At 60.9% G+C, this 21,032-nt stretch overlaps 11 protein-coding genes across 11 annotated transcripts; 5 read left to right on the forward strand and 6 right to left on the reverse strand.

The window, feature by feature from the left end:
* Positions 1 to 11: 11 nt before the first annotated feature.
* On the reverse strand, positions 12 to 1,108 carry MSY001_0056 (uncharacterized protein; the record flags this gene model as incomplete). The annotated part of the gene is made up of 3 exons (XM_018885905.1): positions 12 to 94; positions 120 to 896; positions 922 to 1,108. 3 exons carry the CDS (start codon positions 1,106 to 1,108, stop codon positions 12 to 14), a joined length of 1,047 nt encoding a protein of 348 aa, XP_018738705.1.
* A 445-nt stretch (positions 1,109 to 1,553) lies between these two features.
* MSY001_0057 (uncharacterized protein) lies at positions 1,554 to 2,740 on the forward strand (the record flags this gene model as incomplete). The annotated part of the gene is made up of 3 exons (XM_018885916.1): positions 1,554 to 1,674; positions 1,710 to 1,841; positions 1,872 to 2,740. 3 exons carry the CDS (start codon positions 1,554 to 1,556, stop codon positions 2,738 to 2,740), a joined length of 1,122 nt encoding a protein of 373 aa, XP_018738706.1.
* A 199-nt stretch (positions 2,741 to 2,939) lies between these two features.
* On the reverse strand, positions 2,940 to 4,619 carry MSY001_0058 (uncharacterized protein; the record flags this gene model as incomplete). Its single annotated transcript, XM_018885927.1, has 1 exon — positions 2,940 to 4,619. The coding sequence occupies one exon, from the start codon at positions 4,617 to 4,619 to the stop codon at positions 2,940 to 2,942; it is 1,680 nt and encodes a 559-aa protein (XP_018738707.1).
* Positions 4,620 to 5,090: 471 nt separating this feature from the next.
* MSY001_0059 (uncharacterized protein) lies at positions 5,091 to 6,403 on the forward strand (the record flags this gene model as incomplete). Its single annotated transcript, XM_018885938.1, has 2 exons — positions 5,091 to 5,116; positions 5,248 to 6,403. The coding sequence occupies 2 exons, from the start codon at positions 5,091 to 5,093 to the stop codon at positions 6,401 to 6,403; spliced, it is 1,182 nt and encodes a 393-aa protein (XP_018738708.1).
* A 50-nt stretch (positions 6,404 to 6,453) lies between these two features.
* Positions 6,454 to 9,690, reverse strand: MSY001_0060 (uncharacterized protein; the record flags this gene model as incomplete). Its single annotated transcript, XM_018885949.1, has 1 exon — positions 6,454 to 9,690. The coding sequence occupies one exon, from the start codon at positions 9,688 to 9,690 to the stop codon at positions 6,454 to 6,456; it is 3,237 nt and encodes a 1,078-aa protein (XP_018738709.1).
* A 596-nt stretch (positions 9,691 to 10,286) lies between these two features.
* Positions 10,287 to 10,870, forward strand: MSY001_0061 (uncharacterized protein; the record flags this gene model as incomplete). Its single annotated transcript, XM_018885960.1, has 2 exons — positions 10,287 to 10,321; positions 10,348 to 10,870. The coding sequence occupies 2 exons, from the start codon at positions 10,287 to 10,289 to the stop codon at positions 10,868 to 10,870; spliced, it is 558 nt and encodes a 185-aa protein (XP_018738710.1).
* A 187-nt stretch (positions 10,871 to 11,057) lies between these two features.
* MSY001_0062 (uncharacterized protein) lies at positions 11,058 to 12,028 on the reverse strand (the record flags this gene model as incomplete). The annotated part of the gene is made up of 2 exons (XM_018885971.1): positions 11,058 to 11,297; positions 11,366 to 12,028. 2 exons carry the CDS (start codon positions 12,026 to 12,028, stop codon positions 11,058 to 11,060), a joined length of 903 nt encoding a protein of 300 aa, XP_018738711.1.
* A 98-nt stretch (positions 12,029 to 12,126) lies between these two features.
* On the forward strand, positions 12,127 to 13,854 carry MSY001_0063 (uncharacterized protein; the record flags this gene model as incomplete). The annotated part of the gene is made up of 1 exon (XM_018885983.1): positions 12,127 to 13,854. The coding sequence occupies one exon, from the start codon at positions 12,127 to 12,129 to the stop codon at positions 13,852 to 13,854; it is 1,728 nt and encodes a 575-aa protein (XP_018738712.1).
* A 67-nt stretch (positions 13,855 to 13,921) lies between these two features.
* MSY001_0064 (uncharacterized protein) lies at positions 13,922 to 14,950 on the forward strand (the record flags this gene model as incomplete). The annotated part of the gene is made up of 1 exon (XM_018885994.1): positions 13,922 to 14,950. One exon carries the CDS (start codon positions 13,922 to 13,924, stop codon positions 14,948 to 14,950), a length of 1,029 nt encoding a protein of 342 aa, XP_018738713.1.
* A 2,477-nt stretch (positions 14,951 to 17,427) lies between these two features.
* Positions 17,428 to 18,555, reverse strand: MSY001_0065 (uncharacterized protein; the record flags this gene model as incomplete). The annotated part of the gene is made up of 3 exons (XM_018886005.1): positions 17,428 to 17,637; positions 17,660 to 18,131; positions 18,176 to 18,555. 3 exons carry the CDS (start codon positions 18,553 to 18,555, stop codon positions 17,428 to 17,430), a joined length of 1,062 nt encoding a protein of 353 aa, XP_018738714.1.
* Positions 18,556 to 19,685: 1,130 nt separating this feature from the next.
* On the reverse strand, positions 19,686 to 20,978 carry ALG1 (Mannosyltransferase-like protein; the record flags this gene model as incomplete). Its single annotated transcript, XM_018886016.1, has 1 exon — positions 19,686 to 20,978. One exon carries the CDS (start codon positions 20,976 to 20,978, stop codon positions 19,686 to 19,688), a length of 1,293 nt encoding a protein of 430 aa, XP_018738715.1.
* Positions 20,979 to 21,032: the final 54 nt, after the last annotated feature.

Consider the following 21,032-nt stretch of genomic DNA (forward strand, 5'->3'; position numbering starts at 1 on the left):
GGGATCCTTTTCTACTGGTCTTCCTCCGCAATCTCAAAGTCAGCGCCATAAGGCTTGCTGGTAAAGAAAGAGTCGTCGAACCAATTAATACGAACTGTTGTCAGTCCAATTAAACATACCATAACCGTCTTCACCGCCGCTAGCATACGCGTTGCCTGTCGGATGTACCGCAAGTGTGTTGATCGGACCGAAATGGCCAGGCAGGCGAGCGCACTCCTCTGCAAAGATTTTGTGCCAGAACCGAGACTCGAACTTTCCCTGGCGCGCGGACGTGGTCGTAACACTCATAGCCTCTTGACCACCACCGACTACCACGTAAGGTCGCGTGGGCAAGCTTATAGCAGAGTTCAGAGGCGTATCCGTAGAGTACGTTTTGATGATATCAAGCGTAAATGCGTCGATAATGTTCGACGACTTGTCCTTGCTCGATGTGACAAAGTAAGTGGCGTCTGCACCGAACTGGAGATCCGTCACATTTTCCGAGTGCGCCTTGACATGATGGATTTCAAGCTCTGCGTCGATACCAGTCTCACCCTCCTCTGCATCATGCGAATAGACAGCAACCTTTCCATTCTCGTGACCAGTGAAAATGTGCTTGTCCAGAGCATCGAATGCAGCCACAGTAGCCTTGCTGCCAGAAAATGTGATCGTGCGCATCGGCTCCGAGTCCTGCTTGGTCCACGACGCGGGATCGCGATTGATATTGAATACACGGAGGGCGCCACGGTAACCCATACGCTCTTCCGTAATCACAAGAATTTGGGTACCATCGCTGTTGAAGCAGACACGCTTGGCAGCCGTAGGGAACTCCCACACGTACAGGCATTCACCTGTCTTGCAGTTCCAAAGACGCATCTGGTTGTCGGCAGATCCAGTGACAAGAAGCACAGTTTTTTCTAATGTGAGGGAATAATCACGTACTGTCCACATCGACTGACCACACTGTACCGTTGTGTCCATTATAGGTGCCTAGGCGCTCGCCATTGTGCGTGTACCACACGTTCACAAGATTGTCCTTCGAGACAGAGAAGAGGAGATCACCTTCGCGGTTAAACTTAATTTGGTTAAGAGACCGGGTGTGACCCGAAAGAACAATGGGACGCTGCATGGTCAACTAAAGCTGTTACACACCATGATATGAACTCTCTCAGTCGTCCGTGCCCGCGATGCAGCAATACGAACGACGACGACGCAAAACTAAGAAGAGAGTATCACGTGCCATTCGGCCGATACTGAAGCCGGACAGCCGATCAGCGACTAGTGTCAACTTGTTAACGCCGACGAATCCGTGCTTTGGTGCCCCAGTGTTCTTCGACTCGTTGTTTGACGAGTGTTGTCCGAAGAAAACGTACTTTATTGACTGATCACCATGGGACAAATCTTGTCGGAGCCCATTGTGGAGAAGGTACGTATACACTCTACCGGTGCTGCCTTTTCAGCCCGGTGGTATGGCTGGGGGCAGAGGCTGACCCGTGTTTTTTTCTTTTATTCTTTTTCCGATACAGCATACCTCTCACGATGAAGATGAAAACATTGCTTTTTGCGTCTCTGATATGCAGGGCTGGCGCATTTCCATGGAGGATGCGCATGCTGCCGTGCTCAACTTGATGGACGATGCCAACGTTAGTCCCAAGGATCGCGTGAGCTTCTTTGCCGTGTATGATGGCCATGGTGGTACGTACACGGTATCCCAAGCCACTAACATCCAGGCGCTAATGTGGCACGCTACTCTGGGCGTACCGTGCACACACGCTTGCTAGAGCTTCCGGAGTTTAAGGAGAAGAAGTGGGAGGCAGCTCTTCGACGATCGTTTTTGAAGACAGATGAGGACCTGCGAAGTGGTATGTGCACTAACTGTGTACTTACATCAGACCCTGTTTACGCCAATGACACGTCGGGTTGTACGGCTGTGGCTGCACTGATCGTGCCTCAAGCAAATGCAACGGGCCGCACGATCTACGTGGCTAATGCAGGTGACTCCCGCAGTGTACTTGGTTTGGCCGGTGAAGCGAAAGCTATGAGCTATGACCACAAGCCAGGTAACCCCGAAGAGCACTCGCGTATCCTAAATGCGGGCGGCTTTGTGGAATTTGACCGTGTTAACGGCAACCTGGCTCTTAGCCGCGCTATTGGCGACTTTGAATTCAAGCAAAATGGCTCGCTGCCGGCGGAGAAGCAAATTGTCACAGCCGATCCTCAGGTGATTTCCCATGACTGGACAGGCGAAGAAGAGTTCCTCGTGTTGGCTTGTGATGGCATTTGGGACTGCCTGAGCAACCAGCAGGTGGTAGACCTTGTGCGGAGAGGTGTTGCGCAAGGCAAAGAGCTGGATGTGATTACGGAAGATATTATTGACCGCTGTTTGGCCCCCGATGCAGAGGTTGGTGGCATCGGCTGTGACAACATGACGCTTTTGATTGTCGCACTGTTGGGAGACCGTACCAAGGCTGAATGGTATGAGTGGATCAAGGAGCGCGTGGACAACAAGGTGGGCTATGATACACCCGAAAATGTCCCTCCGGTCTTTCGCACGCATGCGCAGGCGACGCAGAACTCGTCGATTTTTGGCGGCGCATCCCAACGTAACATGACGCTTTCTCTGAACGGTCTCAATGGCGGTGATATCCTGTCTGCCATCCCTCGCGTACTCTCGGGACAGACTGCCACTGAGGACGGCGATATCCAAGAGACGGAGGACGACGAGGCTTTGTCGGCAGGTAACGCGAAGTCTCCCTTGTGAACTAGTCTTTGGCATCTGCCCCTGTTAGGAGCTACGCGCGTACATTCAAGTACCTCGTTTTTGCATTCCAATGACGATCATACCAGAAAGTGCTGAGAGAATCTCTCTACATCCCTTTTCGACTGACGGCGGCGTAGAGCACCTGACATGCACTTAGCCAAGTAGTCCCCGACACTTGATATTCGATGCAGCTGTACAGCTATGGTACTGGCACACAATCGATCGTACAACTGTACTCGAAGCGACTCTCATGAAAACGAAGGATCGCGCGATAGTGGAAAAGGATCGCTAGTACAATAGCAACGTGCCAAAGTTGGTGCGAGTGACCGATCAGATCGAATCGTCCAGGGGCTAGCCGCTCGGGGAAACGGAAAGCATACAACACGACACCAATTAGATACGAGAAAATGCTCGGTATGATAGGGCTGAAGAACTTGGCCATCGGGCCACTTCCATGCAGGAAAGCTCCATGTACAAATGGAACCACGCCCATGAAGGCCATCAGTATAAATAACAAAATGCGAACTGTGCGGAATCGAATATCGTTAAACCACGGTGCCCACGGCAGCACAGCCATGGTCATACCGAGAGCAATGATGCCCACGGTGTATGCGGCAATGATTTTTGGCTGGCAGTAAAAACCATTGTATACAAGCGTTTCAAGGGACGCTGCCACAAGCCACGAGATACCTGTATAGTCAATACAGGCAAAGCACAAGAACCAATCCAGATCTGAACAGCCCGCCATAACGTGCCAGGATACGGAGCATATCAGGCACTTGGCTGCTGCCAGCAGGTACAGGGTCTGGATCCCACGGTCAATGGCGGTAGTCTGATGATCCAAGATGCCTGTAAACCAAAACAGAGCAGCAACTAGAATCAAACCACCCACGTGTGTATGAATGTTGCCCGTCTCGTTATGCAGCTGAAATATGCTCAGTAGCAACTGCTTCCAGCTTTTCACAGGGATAAAGCGGTATCCTGTGATGATATAGTCATTATTCCGCCAGAGCTCAGGAAGGGAATGATACGTAATGAGCTTGCGGCCGCCCTGTGCAAGTTGAAGGGCGGTATGGTACAGGGCATCTTCCACATCGTGCATTGCATGAGCAATTTGTGCGCCGGCTGTTCGACCCTGTTGCCCGATCATTTCTAGCTTACGCTCAAAGCGCTCTAGAAGATCTGGTGGAAGAATGCGATCCGGTAGGCCCAGTGCAGGCCGTGACGGCATGGAGATTTGAGGCATATGGGATCGTAACGTAGCCACTGTTTTCTGAACTTCCTCGGTGAGATGATGAGCCCTTGCAGGTACACGAGATGCCCACTCAGCATACGTATTCGGAATAATACGGGTCTCTTTCGCAAAAAGGGTGGGATGAAAGGTGCTGGCTCGGCGCTCCCAGTCCAAGATCAAGGCATGGAAGCGCGCCATTAGGTCCTGACGCGACGGCATCTTGTCCAGCCAATCAATCCCGTGTACTCGAGGTGACTCGCGCACGATGCTCGCCAAGCGACCATACGCAGCCTCTAGCCCTGCCTCCATAGGACCCAGCGGCACATGTAGACCCCGCGGGTGTGTGTGATTGGTATGTAAAAGTCGCTCGATGTCTTCCACATACTCTCCCATGCGTGCACGTACATATGCAAACCAGTAAGGCAGCGACGGAGCCAGATCAAGGGAGTCGATGACCGAGTATGCACTTCCAGTATCGCTCCAGGAGGCATTATCCGACTCTTCCGTACGTGGCGCACGTCGTTCTGATGGCCACGGGCGAGGCGCACGGTGACGCCGATGTATATAATTGCCTTCTGTGACATGCAAATCAACTGCCGAGGTGAGGGCCACGTCAGACGACTCGCTGGCGCTCTCGTCTGACATGGTCCGGAAAACCAAAAATAATGGCCACGAGGGTGGACCATGCGCCACTTTTGCTCACCTAAGCTATCATGTGCTCCTACATCGCGGGGTAGCGCATCGTCGCAGTGTAGTACGCCAAGAGAACTATCTAAACTTCCATGACTCTTCGTCCCAGTCTTCGACGAGCTGAGGATCTTGCTTGAACTTGGGGCCAAAGAAGCCGAAACCATCCCGCAGCACAAGCACCTCCTGGACCTGATCCGCTTCGCGCTGGTACATGCTAGTGGCATCACGAACCTCTCGGTAGATGCGTGCCGCCTTAGGTCCCCTTGCATTAGTGTGCTGGCATACCGCTGCTGCGACAAGGCGCAGTGAAATACGACGTTGTCATCTGGTATAAGGTCGTAGATACATACAGTCCCTTACTTTGGCGAGCAGATCATTGACACTGTCCAGGAAGGTCGAAGATGGCGAGTGAATGGCTCCCGCAATATGTCCACCTTCATAGTCGTCATCTGGTATGAGTCATGTCTACACACCGCGCACGTCCACAACAACGACTGAGCGGGGATTCTCAGAACGCTGCTTCAACATAGAAGCCAATGAGTCCGCATCAATATACTTATATGGTGCCTGAAATGACATGAAGCGATGCCGGATGCAAGTCTGCGCAATGTGTCGGGCGCCAGTGCGGAGCATTACCGAGCGTTCTGGTCGGTCGGCTCGAGGCACTTCGGCCGAGTATCAAGATCCACACCAGCGACGGCCACGCCAGCGACGGTCACGCCTTCTCTCCTTGGGATCGTCGATTGAGCTTGCCGTGCATGGCCGGTGTATCGACGTACTCGCCCGTGGGCGCTGATGTGCTGCACAGAGATGCTCGTCAGGCCTTACGCGCACTCATTGTACGGATAGCAGGCCAAGCGGGCTTCAGCGGGGCTCGAGAGCAGGCCTTGATCCGCATCGAAGACTTAGTCGAGGACTTTGTTACGACACTACTGCAAAGTTGCGGGCGTTTCGCTGAAGTGTCAAACCGTGTTACCCCTACCCTTTATGATATGATCCACACCTTTGAGCTTCTGGGCTTGTCCCTGCCCGAACTACACGCCTATGCGAAGCACGCGCGGGACTCGGCTTCGTCACGCGTCCAGATACCCACGACCACGTCGCCAAACGATCAGCACAGTTGGGAGCACCCGACAGCTTTGTTTCTTCCTTCTGACGATGAGTCAGAGCAGGCCTCAACGTGGAAAACGCTGATGCACGATATTGTACCGGACCATCTACCACCTGAGCCGCCGCGGCACTGCTGGATGTTTACGCCGGTGTATGCGACAGAAGTACTGTCTGAAATGCCAGCTCTACAGCTAGTCAATCGCAAGCTTGATAATGCACGCCTTGTGGAATCGTCGCTGCGTAAGCTAATCAAGAATACTGATACGGCTGCCCCAGTAAAGCCATGGATTCCTCTGGAGCCCGCTGCTTCCTTGCCAGACGTAGCGGAGGATGAGGGCGACATGTCGGTCTTATCTGTCGATGCACTGCCGACCACGGAATCGATGGCCATCGATGCACCACCTAGTGAGAAGCCTGAGGACAGGTCGGGCACAGAGCAGCCTGCCACTACGAACGACGATGTGCCGCGGCGCCGCGGCGTCTTGCCACGTGCAGTGAACTACAAGGTATCGTGGTACGCGTCCCATGCGTCCACGGACAACAAGCTACCCACGGCCAACTTGTATACGGCTCGGCTGCGCGGCAATATGGATGAGTCGGCGAGGCGTGCGCGACGCTATATCGTGTAGCTCCTGCTTTGTATAGTATAAACCGACTTTTTACAACTATCGATACATCATTATACATCATCAACTACCTTCTCAGAGACGCTCTTGTCCTGGTGCAGATCCAACTCGCTGTCTTGACGTTTGCGCTCCAAACGGACCAAGACAGCGCGCTTCCCTGCCTTCCATAGTTCGACGCCCAGGAAGAAGAGGCCGGTGCCGACAAAAATGAGGCCCCACTCCCAGCCAATCGGGGGTTTGTGGAGGAAGACAATGTGGTTGAGACCAGGGATATACAATAGGGGAAACACACTCAGAAAGCCGAGCACGACACAGGCGAAGAGGAACTTGTTCTTCCACGTGTCGACGAGCCATTGGTTGTACCAGTGGGCGTCCTTACCCATGGCGAAGAACGAGCGGCGCATGTTCGTCACCTCCCACGCCAGAAACAGCGAGAACCAGGTAATAACAACGAATGTGGCACCTCGCGCACGGAAGACGGCATCGCAAGAGTCGTTAAAGTCGTTGTTGCAGTTCATGCCGAGATCAGCCGGGCCCCACGCGAACACCACGAGCGAGAATGTGGCCAGGCACAGGGCGGCCATAAGCAGACCATAAAACAGCAGATCCACTATCATCTCGAGGTTGAAAACGCCAAAGCGTGAGATGTTAGGACGCTGCTTCATAATATCATGAGGTGCTGCCTCCATACCAAGACCCATGGCTGGGAAACCGCTGGTTACCATAATCACATACAGGATCTCGACCGGGCTGAGGGGAAACACAGAGATGCTCGAGTCATCCTTGAACGCCAGACCAATGAGCAATACGCACGCCTGAGCCACATTTTGCGCTAAAAGATGCAGCACAAATTTGCGGATGTTAGCAAACATGCGGCGACCTTCCTCGATGGCACTCTCAATTGAGGAAAAGTTGTCATCGGTCAGCACCATGTCGGATGCGTCCTTGGCAACGTCCGATCCGGCCATGCCCATTGCAATACCAACGTCAGCGAGCTTGAGCGACGGCGAATCGTTGACACCATCTCCTGTCATGGCACAAAAGCGGTGACGACGGTGAAGCGCCTCAATCATGCGCACTTTTGTCTGCGGCGCGCACCGCGCAATTACGAGCGGGAGTACCGGCAGTGCATCGATTTCATCGTCCGACAAGCGATCAAACTGAGCAGCCGTCATTACAAGGCCCTCGATTACGTCTTTGCTGTATTTGCATGCCAGTTCCTTATACGGAGGGAGAATCTCGACTTGCTCAGCAATAGCACGCGCAGTGCCGGGGTGGTCGCCCGTCAGCATGTGGACCTCAATACTCGCCTCGTGGCAAGCACGCACTGCGCTGCGCGACTCGGGGCGCGGCGGGTCGTAGATACCAGCTAGGCCCAGGAAGGTCATATCCGATTCAACCTTTGCACGCTCCAGAGACTCGCCCTGTGCCGCTTCGCTGTCCGACACGGCGCGGTGCGCCAGCGCAAGGACACGTAGACCCTGCTCAGCAAGTGCCTCCATGTTCAACAGGATATTCGCCTTGGCCTTTTCGTCTAGGGGCTGTGTACCGTTTTCCTTTTGCACATTCTTGCATGCGTTCAAGACGTGCTCGACGGCTCCCTTCATCATGGCGCGGTGCGTGTTGGTCGGAAGATGTGTGAAAGTAACGGCCATGCGCTTGAGACTGCTGTCGAAGGGGTATTCGCCGATAGTACGCCACTCGCCGCTCTCGTTGTCGCTTGAGCTGGTCATAAGCTTGCGACTTGCCATGTTAAAGCGGCACGCAAGAGTCTGTAGTGCGCACTCTGTCGGGTCGCCATGGGCTACCCAAGTACTTTGTTCTTCGTCATAGAATACCTGTGCCAAATTGCAGATCGAGGCGACCGTCACAAAATCTTTGAGTGGCTTGAGCAGGCTATCCTCCAAATCAACTTGTGCGTCGCCCTGCGAAGCGACGAGGCGACCTTCCACGTCTTCGCTCTCCCCATGAGGGGCTGTCTCATGGAGTGATACGGACGCGATATTCGGGTTGAAAGGCTCGTTACTTTCCGACACGAGCAGCTGTCCCAAGGCAGGAAGCCATGCCTTTCGCACGACCATCTTGCCCTGCGTCAGTGTTCCCGTCTTGTCCGAGCAGATATCAGTAATAGATCCAAGCGCTTCGAGGGATTCAAGCTTGCGCACAATCACATTGCGTTGGACCATAGCGCGGCTGCCCATCGACATGGTAATGGTCAGCACAGCCGTCAGGGACGCAGGAATCATCGAGACACCCGTGGCCACCGCGTAGATGATGACCTCCTTGTCAGACCAGTTGTTGGAAGCAAATACAATGATAGCAAAAATCACAGCAATAATAAAAAGCAACACGGCAAGCTTGGACAACATAATTTGCAGCGGCGTGCCTTGATTGATACCGAGGAATAGGAGGATGTGGTCCATGATAGTGAGTGTACCGGCCTCGATATAGTGGTGAGGGCGCTTTTTCCCGTAAGCATTACGCTTGACCTCGCGGATCTTGTTGCGCTTTGATGCGCCTTGCAGTGCATCGGCAATTTTGCCAATCTCGGTGTGCATACCAGTGCTTGTCACAATCACTGAAGCACGGCCCTTGCTTACGGATGAGGAAGCGTACACCATGTTAAGACGGTCACCGACGCCGACTTCCGTCTGGTCTGGGTCGGTAGGCGGGAAGCATTGGCTTGGGTCTTTGGCGACCGGCATTGACTCGCCGGTCAGCAGAGCCTCGTCGGTCTCAAAGTTCGTAGCGTCAAGAATGCGGCCATCGGCCGGGACAGTGTCGCCCACATTAAGTGACATAATGTCTCCAGGAACCACTTCAGGAGCAGGGATGGTCATCAGCTGTCCATCGCGCATAACGTGAGCAGTGGGCGACGCCAGGGAGCGGAGCGAGTTCATCGTTTTCTCTGCCGAATACTCCTGGAAAAAGCCGACAAAGACATTGATAGCGACGACGCCAGCAATTACACCACCCTCAATCCATGACTGGATGGCCAGCGATACGACCATAGCAATGATTAGCACGAGGGTCATGGCGTTGGCCACCTGGTTGATTAGGATGCGCAGGGCGCTAACGCCCTCGCTGCTTTGGAGTTCATTGCTGCCATACTGCTGGTGGCGAGACTTGGCTTCAGAGGCACTGAGACCATTCTCAGAATGGGACTCTAGCGCGGCCACAACAGACTCACCATCATAGCGGTGTGCGTAAGACAGGGCCTCTTCGCGACTTGGTGGGGTAGACTTGGACACAGACTGTGTAAAAGATACAGCAGAGTTGTCCGAGCTCATGCAAAGACTAAATCTTATTCTGAAGGCATGATCTGCGTCTTGGCACGCCGCCTTTTAAGGCCTCGCCCCTTCTCCGACGACCGAAGAAGTCATTTTGAATGCCAAGACTCTGTGGCGATCTGCGTCTAAGGACAAATGTGATTGGTGGAGGTACAATGCCAAGAGGTCCAGTCAGTAGTAACCTCGCTCCACGGACCTATCGCTTAGATTGACTCGGGTGGCTTATGCGCCTATTGCGCCTGTCCCTCGTGGCTCTATGGGCTCGGATGCATGCGCATGTCTTGGCACAGTCTTCAATAACTAGCGAGACTACGTCTACGCGCACAAGCGCAAGCAATACGTCGTCGGCCATGTCGGCGGCCTCGTCGGGGTCATCTGCCGTCCCTAGCGCCACCACAACAAACGCAACAGCGACCCAGTCGAGCACCCCATCTCCCTCCTCGATCATTCCTCCGCTTCCAAATGGATTCATTAACCCGTTGCCGGAGGGCAGTATGTTCGGTGTAAGTGGCACCTGCTGACTTTAGAAATATCCGGACAGGCCTTTCGAGGGTGAGCCTCTGAATGCGATCGTATCGCACAACTCGTCGTCCGACATGCTCAACCCGGAGGGCTTCTTGGTATGGGCCACGTACGTATGGGTCGCCTTACACGCAGCGCACTGGGCTTTGGCGTTTCTTGTCTAGGCCAGGGTGACCCTCAGACCATTATGTATGCGAATCTGGGCCCCAACAACAGGCAAGTAAAGCAGGGGTCAGGCTCAGGATTAAATGGTGTTTTGCGCTGGAACTATGGCATGCCTGACGTCGGCACTTGTCGCGAGACCTTTCAGGGTGGTGGGCATTTTCGCTGGTTCATGCAGCCGTCGCAGAATGGCACTGCCTACTTTTTGGCAGCAAGCTTAGAGCAGAGTTTGAGCAATTTGCACAACATTGAGACGGACGGATATAATCGAGGACGTGACCAAGTGGTCAACATCGCCACACAGCCCGGTGGTATTGAATGGAAGGGCAACAAATTTAATGCGACCGTCTCATGGATCGATCCGGGGATCCTGATGAACGCCACGTCCCAGAACATTAGCCATCCCGAAATGTCACTCCCGGGGAAGCCGGTCGTAGATGGCCGGATCGCCGTGCTCTATGTGCACACCATTACTCGGAATTATGGAGAAGCGTAAGTGACATCCACTTACCATAGCACGTCGCCCAATGGCGCCTTGGCGCAGCTTGACCCAGCCCTGACCTCGTTTGTTTTGCTCGGCTGGGTACTGATGGTATTTCTACAGATTCTCTAGATCTACACTCTCTCGGAATGGCCCAAATGCTGAGTCGGCGCGATTTTATCGCGTACGCGGCGTTTCTAGATCAGCAAAGGCGACGTACCAGCTCCTTGAGTTCCGGAAATCCGCCCTCAGTCTTTCGATCCCACAGCAGGTGCATCAGTGTGGTACCCGTAGCATCTTGAGCAGCGAGCCATACGCGGAATCGCCCGGCCGTCTCGGGTGCAACGCGGGGTACCAGCATCGTGCTGGCCAGGCTACCGCCACCCGAGGCGGCCGAATCGTGTTCAGCCTGCTTCGCCGAGAAGGTGATGAGCAGCTCCGTCTGAATCCACGTAGCACGGTGTTGCCATCGGCAGCGATCACAATACTGGGTCAGCAAAATACACACACCTCGATGATGAGGCACGGCTGAACCAAGCCGGCAGCCCAGTCCTCTGGAATGGGAGGCAACATATCGATATTGGGTGGTTCAACACAAGGAATGTCCTGGGGGGTCACGAGCGGCCCCAGTGGCAGGGGTGCATCCAAATGCGCGGTTTGAGAGGCAGGGGCGTCAGCGTACATACCATGCACCGAGGTATGCGGTGGCTCATTTGGGCCATCCACAGGAACCTGCGTCATGGGAGGTGCACGCGGGGCAGTATCCGTGGGGGCTCCAAACTCTGTAGATGTCTGAGAAGAGGCCAGTAGCAGGTACGGCGACGGGAGTGCCACGGAGAGAGTAGGCGCGCCAGAGGTACGAGATGGCGACACAGTTTGTGTAGGTGTAGACGACATTGGCGTGATTGTGTCGCCGATAGGAGCAGAAACAGGTTCAGAGAGCGACGATGCGCTTGGAAAGCTCGCAAGAGGTGCCAAAGCGAAGCTGGCGCCAAGGTAGCTGGACGTATGCGGGCGTGCCGCTGAGTCGTCGTTGGTGTGGCGACCATGTTGTGCGCTGGTGGGCGCGCTGGAACGATCATGGAGACCATGCACAGGCATACTGTAGTGTGCTGGTCTCTCATACGCCCGGCGTTCGGGCGTGGGTAGCGCTGGAAGTTGCTTGTCGGGCATGCCGAGGAACGTGGGCAGTGCGGCAGGGTCGAGCACGGTCCTCGTGTCATCACGTGTTTTGTGGAGGATCGCGTCGGGGGACGCACAACAACACCACCATGCTGGTCGTGCGTCTCCCTGCATCGGAGGCAGTGGAGCCGCCGCCCGTGGCTGATGGAGCATCGGGGCATCGGAGCGCACACCGCGCCTTTACACGGAGCAGCACTGTTGGTTCTGAAAAGAGTCGTGCCCCCCCGCCTGCGCCCACCCTTGGGCATGGCAAGCTGTCCTATGAGGTTCCGGCGCCGAGCTCGCTGCCAGCATATGCGCGCGAGTCTGACAATACGGAGCGGGACCTTGGGCGCCTGTACAAGTCTCTGTGGGAGGCGCGGCGCATTGCCGTGGTATGTGGTGCTGGCGTATCCGTCTCGCCGCCGGCCAACATCCCCGATTTTCGGTCGGCGACCGGTCTGTTTGCGCGGCTCAAGGATCGGTTTCCGCATGCAGGCCTCACGAGTGGCAAGGATCTATTTGATGCGCGTTTATTTCAGTCTGAGACGTCTACGGCGCTATTCTACTCGATGATGGCCGAGCTCAAGGACATGGCTGATGCGGCGCAGCCGACACTGTTCCACCATTGGCTCAAACGCCTCGACTCGGAGGGCCGACTCCAGCGTGTGTACACGCAAAACATTGATGGCCTGGAAGAAAAGGCGGGTCTCACGCTGGGCGTCGGCTCCGGCGAAGCGCTCGCCTCGGGATCAAAGCGCAAGCGCGCGGGACGCTCGTGGCAGCGCTCACAGTCGGACTCGGCCGTGCCGTCTGCGTCCCGCGGTGAGACGCCTGCCCCCCAGCCTCTATTTCCCCGAGCAATTCCACTGCATGGACACTTGTCGAGCCTCTCTTGCATGCTGTGCTCCCATTCGCAGACGCTAGACGCCGCTCATGATGTGCGTGCGAGGGACGCCCTTGAGACGTTGCGGCGCGGCGATCCCGTGTGGTGCGACAGGTGTGCGACGGCCGACGAGCTGCGTACGAGTGCAGGTCTGCGGTCGCGCGGTGTCGGCCGGATGAAGATCAATGTGGTGCTGTACCATGGCGAGAACGACACGGCCGAGCATGTCGGGGCGTGTGTGGAGCGAGACCTGCTCGGCCTGCGCGACCCGCAAGAGCCCGATGTGCCAGAGACACCCGCGGAGGCGCGTGCGCGAGAGCGGCGCATGCGCGCGGCACTACCGGAGATGCCGGTCGTGGAAGAGGGCAAGGACGAAGTGGGCGACTTGTCCATGTCCGCTGGCGATGTCCGCGTGGACGACGCGCTGGCTTCGGCGTTTGCGGAGGACGAGAAACCAGCGCCAGAGGCGCCCGCACCGCCTGTAGAGCCGGTCAAGCCGCGGCGGCGCAAGCCGATGCCCCCCGACCTGCTTGTCGTGGCAGGCACGAGTCTCAAGGTCCCAGGGACGAAGCGCATTGTGCGCGAGTTTGCCAAGGCGTGCCGGGCGCGCGATGCAGGCAAAGCGCATGCGCCTGTGCGTGTGGTGTATATGAACTACGACTTTCCTTCCGCGGCGAGCGAGTGGGCCGGCGTGTTTGACATATGGGTCCAGGGCGATGTCCAGCGCACCGCTCTCGGCCTGTGCGAGCCGTGGCCGCACCGTCCACACGCGGACCCGGCGATGGAGTCGCTCGTTGCGCAGCACACATGGCAGGCACTTGCTGCTGCGCATGACGAGCGCAAGCCGCGCGCCGACGGCACGTTGCGCCTTAAATCGAGCAAGCTGAGCACGGCGCTGCGGAGCGCCGGCAAACCGGCGCGCCGTGCTCGTGCGCCGGCGGCGCGTAGGTAGCACGTGGGTATCACGTGGGCCGTACCGGACCCCGCCGTTATGCCGGCGACGGGCTCTCCGCTCTATCATGCTCGCTGTCCGTTCCATGTTCCGGGCCGGCTCGCGCGCGGCTGTGCCTCTCCGCACGTTTGCGACGTCGTCGTCGCGCAACGCGAACACGCTGCTCTTTGTGGAGCACAAGAAGGGTGCCATCAACCCTGCCTCGCTGTCGGCGCTGACGGCGGCGCAGAAGCTGGGCGGCGAGATCCACGCTCTCGTGGCCGGCTCGCCGAGCGAGGCCAAGTCGGTGGCCGAGGCTGCCGCGAAGGTGTCAGGCATTGCGAAGGTGCTCGTGAGCACATCGGAGGCGTTTGCGAACCAGCTGTCGGAGCCGCTCGCGCCCCTGATCCAGTCGCTGGTCGAGGCCCACTCGTACACGCACGTCGTGGCAGGCCACACGGCTGTCGGCCGTGATGTGATTCCCCGCGCGGCTGTGCTGCTGGACGCCTCGCAGGTGTCGGACATTGTCGCTGTCGAGGGCGAGGACACGTTTGTGCGCCCGATCTACGCCGGCAATGCGCTTGCCACGGTCAAGTCAAGCGACAAGATCAAGGTCGTGACGGTGCGCGGCACTGCCTTTGACGCTGCGAGCGCCGAGGGCGGCAGTGCGAGCACTGAGGAGGTGGACGCCGGTGAAGCACCGACGCCGACCCGGTTTATTGAGGAGCAGGTGAGCGAGTCGACGCGCCCGGATCTGGCGACCGCGGCCCGTGTCGTGTCGGGAGGCCGTGCGCTCAAGTCCGCCGAGGGCTTTGCGAAATACATTGAGCCGCTCGCTGACAAGCTGCACGCGGCCGTTGGCGCCTCGCGTGCGGCTGTGGACGCGGGCTACGCAGACAATGCGCTGCAGGTCGGTCAGACGGGCAAGATTGTCGCGCCCGAGCTGTACGTGGCGGTCGGCATTAGCGGTGCGATCCAGCATCTGGCCGGTATGAAGGACAGCAAAACGATCGTGGCCATCAACAAGGACCCCGAGGCGCCCATCTTCCAGATTGCAGACCTGGGTCTCGTCGCGGACCTGTACGAGGCTGTACCTGAGATGACTGAGAAGCTCTAAATAGGTAGCGGTAGCACTGTCACTGTGCGCCGATCGTGGCCCAGCAAGACGCGCGTGCCATGCGCAAACGCAGCGAGCGAGCCCGTCCCGTGTGCGGCGCTTGTATCGCTCGGCGGCCAAACCGGCGCCCGCGTCGGGCCCAGCGAGCCTACCGACGTGTCGGCGCCCTGCTCGTACAGCACATGCAGGTGCCCGCGCACAAGAGCGAGGTCGTGCACGCGCGCGGGCACCGCCAGCGACACGGGCGCACACGCCCCGGGCGTCGGGCCCAACGCCACATGTACGCTCACTACGTGGGCGTCGCTCACAAACGTGTGCACATGCTGCCCGTCATGCGCTGCAGCGCGCACGAGCGGTCGCTCCTTGCCTCCGCTCATGGTAGGCGGCGCAGGGCGCGGCACGGATCGCACCGTCTCGTCGCGCAGGCGCAGCCCGCCAGGCACAGGCATCGCCATGTGCGTGTGTGCCGTGGTGGGACGGGCCTGTGCGAGGGCGCCGCGAAGGAGCGCGCCCCACGCCTCGGCAACGTCGGCAAGGCGCACAGGGAGCGTGGCCTCGTCGCCGGGGAGCGTGGGCGGTCGGAACGTGTGGGCCGGACCTCCTAGGAGCGACGCAGGTCCATGCACGCCCTGCCATTGCGCCTCGGACGGCGCGCGCGGCGCGGCCGGCTGTTCGAGCCATGCGAGCGCTGCCTGCACCGCGGCTGCAGCGTCGGCCTCTTGCGCCGGCGCATCGGTCTCATAAGCCACATACGCCGTCTCCCAGAGCGGCTCGATGGCCGCATGGCTGTCGTCGGACGTGTCGGCCGCGGGCGGCGGTGGCGGCGTGCCCGAGCCCAGCATGGCATCCAGGGCTGGCGAGAGAAAGCCCCGCTGTAAGTATTCGAGCACGGTGAGCGTGTCGTGGTACGTGACGACCCGTGGTGCCGCCTCCTCAAGCTTGAGTCGCTCCTGCCGGTCCTGCTCCATACGGAACCACTTGTAAAACTCGTCGAGCGAGAGAAGCTCGCGCTCTGCATGCTCCTGCACGGCAAGTGCGACGGCATGGCACGTCTGGACACGGCACTGTAGCGAGCGAACGCACTCCTCGTCGATGCCTGGGTACTGTGTCGGCCAGCGCGCACACCCGAGCAGCTCGGTAAGCAGGACCAAGAGGCGCTCGCACGCGGGAAGGACGCCTGTGGCGACGAGGCGGCGCAGGCTCTTGAGGCCCCGCTTCGCGTCCGTCTCCATAGCGAGAGTCGTGCCCTCTGTGAGCTGCACCAGCAGATGCTCGCACGCCGGCGACGCCCGTCCGCCGACCACGAGGGCCATCCACTCGTGCACGAGATCCACGCCGTGGCGTGCGGCCGCGTCGTCCCAGTGCGCGCGCCACTCGTCGCAGCGTGGGCGCACGAGGAGGTGGTATGCCTGCGACGCATGGAACGCCGCGTCCATCGCATGCACGAAGCTCGCGCGCGCCGCTGTACTGAGCCGCGCAAGATGCACGAGCGCATCGTCCCACGCCAGTGGCAAGTGATGGATGTGCAAGGTGTCTTCCCTGGCCAGCAAGAGCGACGCGTCGTGCGGCGTCGCGGCCAGCGAGAGCACGGCGCCCGGGACCAGCTCGGGCGCATGCAGTGGGACCGTGCCGTCGAGCCATACGCCGAGGCGCCCGGGGTCGTCCGCGCACACGAGCAGCGAGAGCTGGGACGCCTGTGCGCCATGCGCGAGGGCGGGCACCTGCGCGAGGACGCCGGTCCCCGTCGCCATGCCATGGCTGGGAGGCGGCTCGGACGGCCTGGCGCGGTGCTGTGCCGCGCCGAGCCAGGTGGGCTTGTCGTCGATCGCCGAGCGCAGTGGCGTGAGCGCGGGCATCTGGTCGAGCATGTCGAGGGCCTGCGACGGCACGCCCGGCGCCTCGACGGCCACCCACTGCAGCGCGCTGTGCTGCGGCACGGCGTCGCACGGGGTATGGTGGGTATGCAGCACGGCGCCGTCGTACACCGAGTACACGAGCAGGGCGAGGGTATGCTGTGTGTGCGTGCCTGCCGTGTGTGTGAGTGCGAGTCGCACAGCCAGGCGTTCGCCTGCGTCAGCAGCGTGACGTACCGTCCGGGCTCCAGCACAGGCCGAGCACCGACACGCCCTCGGCGGCGTCGCGCGGGATGTCTGCGCGGGGCGGCTCGATCGGCACCTCCCACACGCAGCTGGGCGCGTGCACCATGCGCCAGACAACGAGCTTGAGTGCGGGGCCGCGCCGCACCTGCTGGGCGCCGGTGGCAGCGGCGGGGTTCGCCACGCCCATGCGCCGCGCCTGGATCGCGAGCATGCGCTGCCGCATCGCCAGCTGCGCGGGCGTGAGGCCGGGCGGCGCACTCGCCGCGGCCGGCGGCGCACGATCGCAGCACAGGAATGCGACCAGGTCCATGCATGGGTTGCACGCCGAGCCGACCAGGTGCGTGTCGTGCGGCAGAGTCACCTGCATGGTGGAGGGAGCTACGGAGCGACCAGGGCGGCGGCTGCCTCGGGCGTCTCGGTCGAGCGGTGTGACGCATCTTCGCGCGCGGTAATGAGCCCGAGGTCCAGGCGCCCACGCAGGGCGCGCCAGACATCGGGTGCGCGCGACCGTGCCTTGGCGTGAAAGGCCCGCACGAACCTGCGGTGAGCGCGGGGCACGTACGTGTTCCACGTGAGCGACTCGTCCAGCTGCGTCAGTGGAGCGGCGTACCTGGCGCGCGGCCGAGCGGTAGGCGTGCAGTGCGGGCACGACGTCGCCGAGCGGCGGCTCGCGGTCGAGCCAGCGCAGGAGGAGCTGCGACATGCCCTGGCACGTCTCCGAGACGCGTTCGGTCGAGTAGACCAACGCCGCAAAGTCGCTGGCGGCGTGCGTGTAGCGGAGGTCGCCGACCTCGTCGATGCGCACATAGTCGTCGGGCGCGCTGCCGTCCTCGGGCGGTGTCGCGTCCGAGTCGCCGCCGGCCGCCGGCGGGGGCTGTACCGTCGGCTCGCGCTTTGCAGGCGCCGGCCGCGCAGCAAAGAGCGCTGCACATGCTTCTCGCACGGGCCGGGCGCGCGCCTCGGCACGCGGGGGCGCGTGCAGGAAGGCCGAAAGGCTGGGGGGGAGGGGCGGCAGCGGCGCCGCAGGGTGCAGGTAGCGGTGCTTGATAGCCTGCTTGGTCCCGTGGATGGCCGGGGCGTAGCTGAGCGACGGTGCGTACCATCTGGGTGAGCCGACGCAACGCACCCTTCCTCGTCGCCGTGGTCGTCCATGTCCATCAGGTCCATCTGCTCGACCAGGGCGTCCATCTGTGCCTGCTGCTCGGGCGTCGGGATCGTGGGGTGCGTGCGCACCGTGTGTCCCGTACTCGTCACCACGCGATCGAGCGGCGGAAAGGCCCAGCGGTGCACGTCGTCGCGGAAGGGCACGCGCACCATGTAGAATCCATCATACTCGTGCTCCACGAGGGGGGCCAGGAGGCACAGCTTGGGCTCGCCGTGTGCGCGCGCCACGTAGCGTGCGAGTGCGTACACGCGCCGCACGGCCGCGGCCTGCACGAGGCCCGAGAGGGCGATTTGTGCGCGTGGCGAGCGGGGGTGCGGAAGCACGTAGTATGTCTCGCCCATGTGGTATTCGCGTCGGTACTGTGTGAGTGTGGCGGACGCACCGTGCTGGCGTGCACAAAGTGCAGGATCTCGAGCGCGGGGCGCGTGTCGAGCTCGGGCTCAGCGTCAGGCAGCGGCACCAGCGTCTTGCCGAGCCGGTAGGCGCGCGGCCCCTGCGCCGCGTCCTCGGGGAGCGGCGTGAGGCCGCTCAGGTCGCCGCCCGCGCGCGCCACCTCCCTGGCCTGGTAGAGCGCGTGCCGCGCCTCGAGCTGGCGCTCCCACGTCGTGCCGTCGCCGCGCGCCATGCGCCGCGGGGCCATGGGGCGCTGCTGCGCCGTCGCCTTGTGCAGCTGCACGGGTATTTCGATCGAGGCGCGCGATGCGCTGTCCAGCTCGCCGAACGAGAGCGTCGTGTGGATGGGATTCGAGCGCGGCCGCTGCACGGTCGGCTCGAGGGCGTGAGCCTCGGCCTCTTCGGGCGTCGCCAGGAGCGCGCCAGGGACACGCGCGACCCATGGGCGCCAGAACGCAGGCGGCGCCTCGGCGCCGAGGTCGACGCCGATGACGCGCAGCTGCGTCTGCGAGTGCGCGAGCCGGTCGCGCAGGGCGTCCGCGCGGTGCGTGGGCATCTGCGGGTGTGCGCGCGTGACGAGGTACACGATGCGCGTCCACGCCGCGGACGGCTCGCCATGTCCCTTCTCGAGCATGCAGTCGAGCGCGAGCGAGAGTGCCTCGAGCGCTGCGTCAGTGGGCCGTACGTACGCTCGCACGCGCGCGGCTGCGACGCGGGCTGCAGTGCCTGGAGCACATGCATCGTCTCGAGCGTCGGGCGCGCGGGCGGCCACAGCTCGCGGGCGGCGGGCGGGGGGCCATCTGAGCTCTCGCCGTAGACGACGAGGCATACCTTGAGCGTCGCGAGGCCGCGGAGCATCTCGGGTGAGTCGCGCAACGTACCATCTCGAGGATGCGCAACGACACAAAGGCCTGGCACTGCGCGAGACGTGTGCGGCCCGTCGCGTCGAACGACGCGCTCATCGGCTGCGACACATCGAGCACGAAGGCAACGAGGGTGCGCTGTCCCAGCTGGCGTCAGTGCGCGCACGTACGCTGGCGCCACTCGCCATGGTGGCACAGGCCAAGGGCGCACGTGGCTAGCTATGGGGAAGGAGCGGCGCTACGGTGCGCGTCCACTGGGCCTGCCAGGTGGGTGCGTCTGCGCCGAGGAAGCCGGCGTGCGGGAAGCGCCGGCGGCCTGTGAGCACGTCGGCCATGCACGTAGCGAGCTCCGAGGCCGACGAAAACACGGCGCCGTTCACGCCCGACTCGATCAGCTCGGGCAGGCAGGCGAACGAGAGCGCGCACACGGGGAGGCCGCATCCGAGCATGTCGACGACCTTCATGGGCAGGTCGATGCCGGATGAGCTCGTGTGCAGCGAGACGCCCACATCCGCGACGCCGAGCAGGCGCGGGTAGTCGTCCGCCGCGAGCCACGCGGTGCGCACGGTCACATGCGACCATGCCTCGCGCAGCGCACGCGCGGCCATGTCGCGCTCGTACGCTTCGCGCAGCGGACCGCGCCCTGTGATGACCACGCAGATGGGCGGCACGGCGGGGTCGCGGCGAGCCAGCGTCTCGTACAGCGCCGCGGCATCCAGGAGCATGCCGATATCCTCGTCGGGTGTCCAGCTCGTGCTCGATACCACGAGCTTGCACGCGCGCCCGCTGCCCGCGCAGACAGGGTGGCGCGCGAGGAACTCGTCGCGCTCGGGCGGCGACAGGCGGTGGAAGTGGGCGGGCGGGCGGTCGTGCAGGACGGCCGTGCGGCCGCGGAGGCGCCACTGCGTGAGCAGCTGTGTGCGCATGGCATGCGTGACAAACAGGTGCACATCCGCGCGTGCGCCGAGCCACCGCTCGAGCGTGCGGGCCACGGCCACAAGGGGACTGCGTGCGCCGAGCTTGAGTGCGAGCAGCGTGTAGCCCAGGTTGTGCCAGTCGATCACGAGGGTGCTGCGCGTGATCGCACATGCCAGGCGCACGACCCCCAGCGTCGGGATCGCAGGCGGCGTCTGCACGAGGACGAGCGACGGGCGCGGCGTGTGCGTGACGATCTGCCATAGAAGCGTCACGGCCTGCAGCGGCACCTTGACGAGCGCGACCACGGCAAAGAGCGCGCGCGGCAGGGACTGGAGCGCATGCGGTGGCGTCCAGAGGGGCACACAGCGCACGCCCGGGCCGAGATCGGCGGGCCGCCGCGTCTCCAAGTACCCGGCGACAGCGACGGACCAGCCGGCGTCGGCGAGACTCCGCACATGGTAGCACATGCGCGGACTGCGTGCCACGTCTCCAAGAACAATCACCATGGCCGTCCGCCTCGCCGGGGCGCGCATGCGACCCAGCAGCAGGGTGGCCAGCACCACGAGGGCGGCGACCGCCAGCGCCAGCATGGTGGAGGCCATGGACGAGCGTCGGACAGCGCCGCCTCCACGTCCCACGCACCA

Source organism: Malassezia sympodialis, genomic scaffold, assembly GCF_000349305.1.
Source record: "Malassezia sympodialis ATCC 42132 genomic scaffold, msy_sf_1, whole genome shotgun sequence".
In the NCBI taxonomy this organism is placed as follows: domain Eukaryota; kingdom Fungi; phylum Basidiomycota; class Malasseziomycetes; order Malasseziales; family Malasseziaceae; genus Malassezia; species Malassezia sympodialis.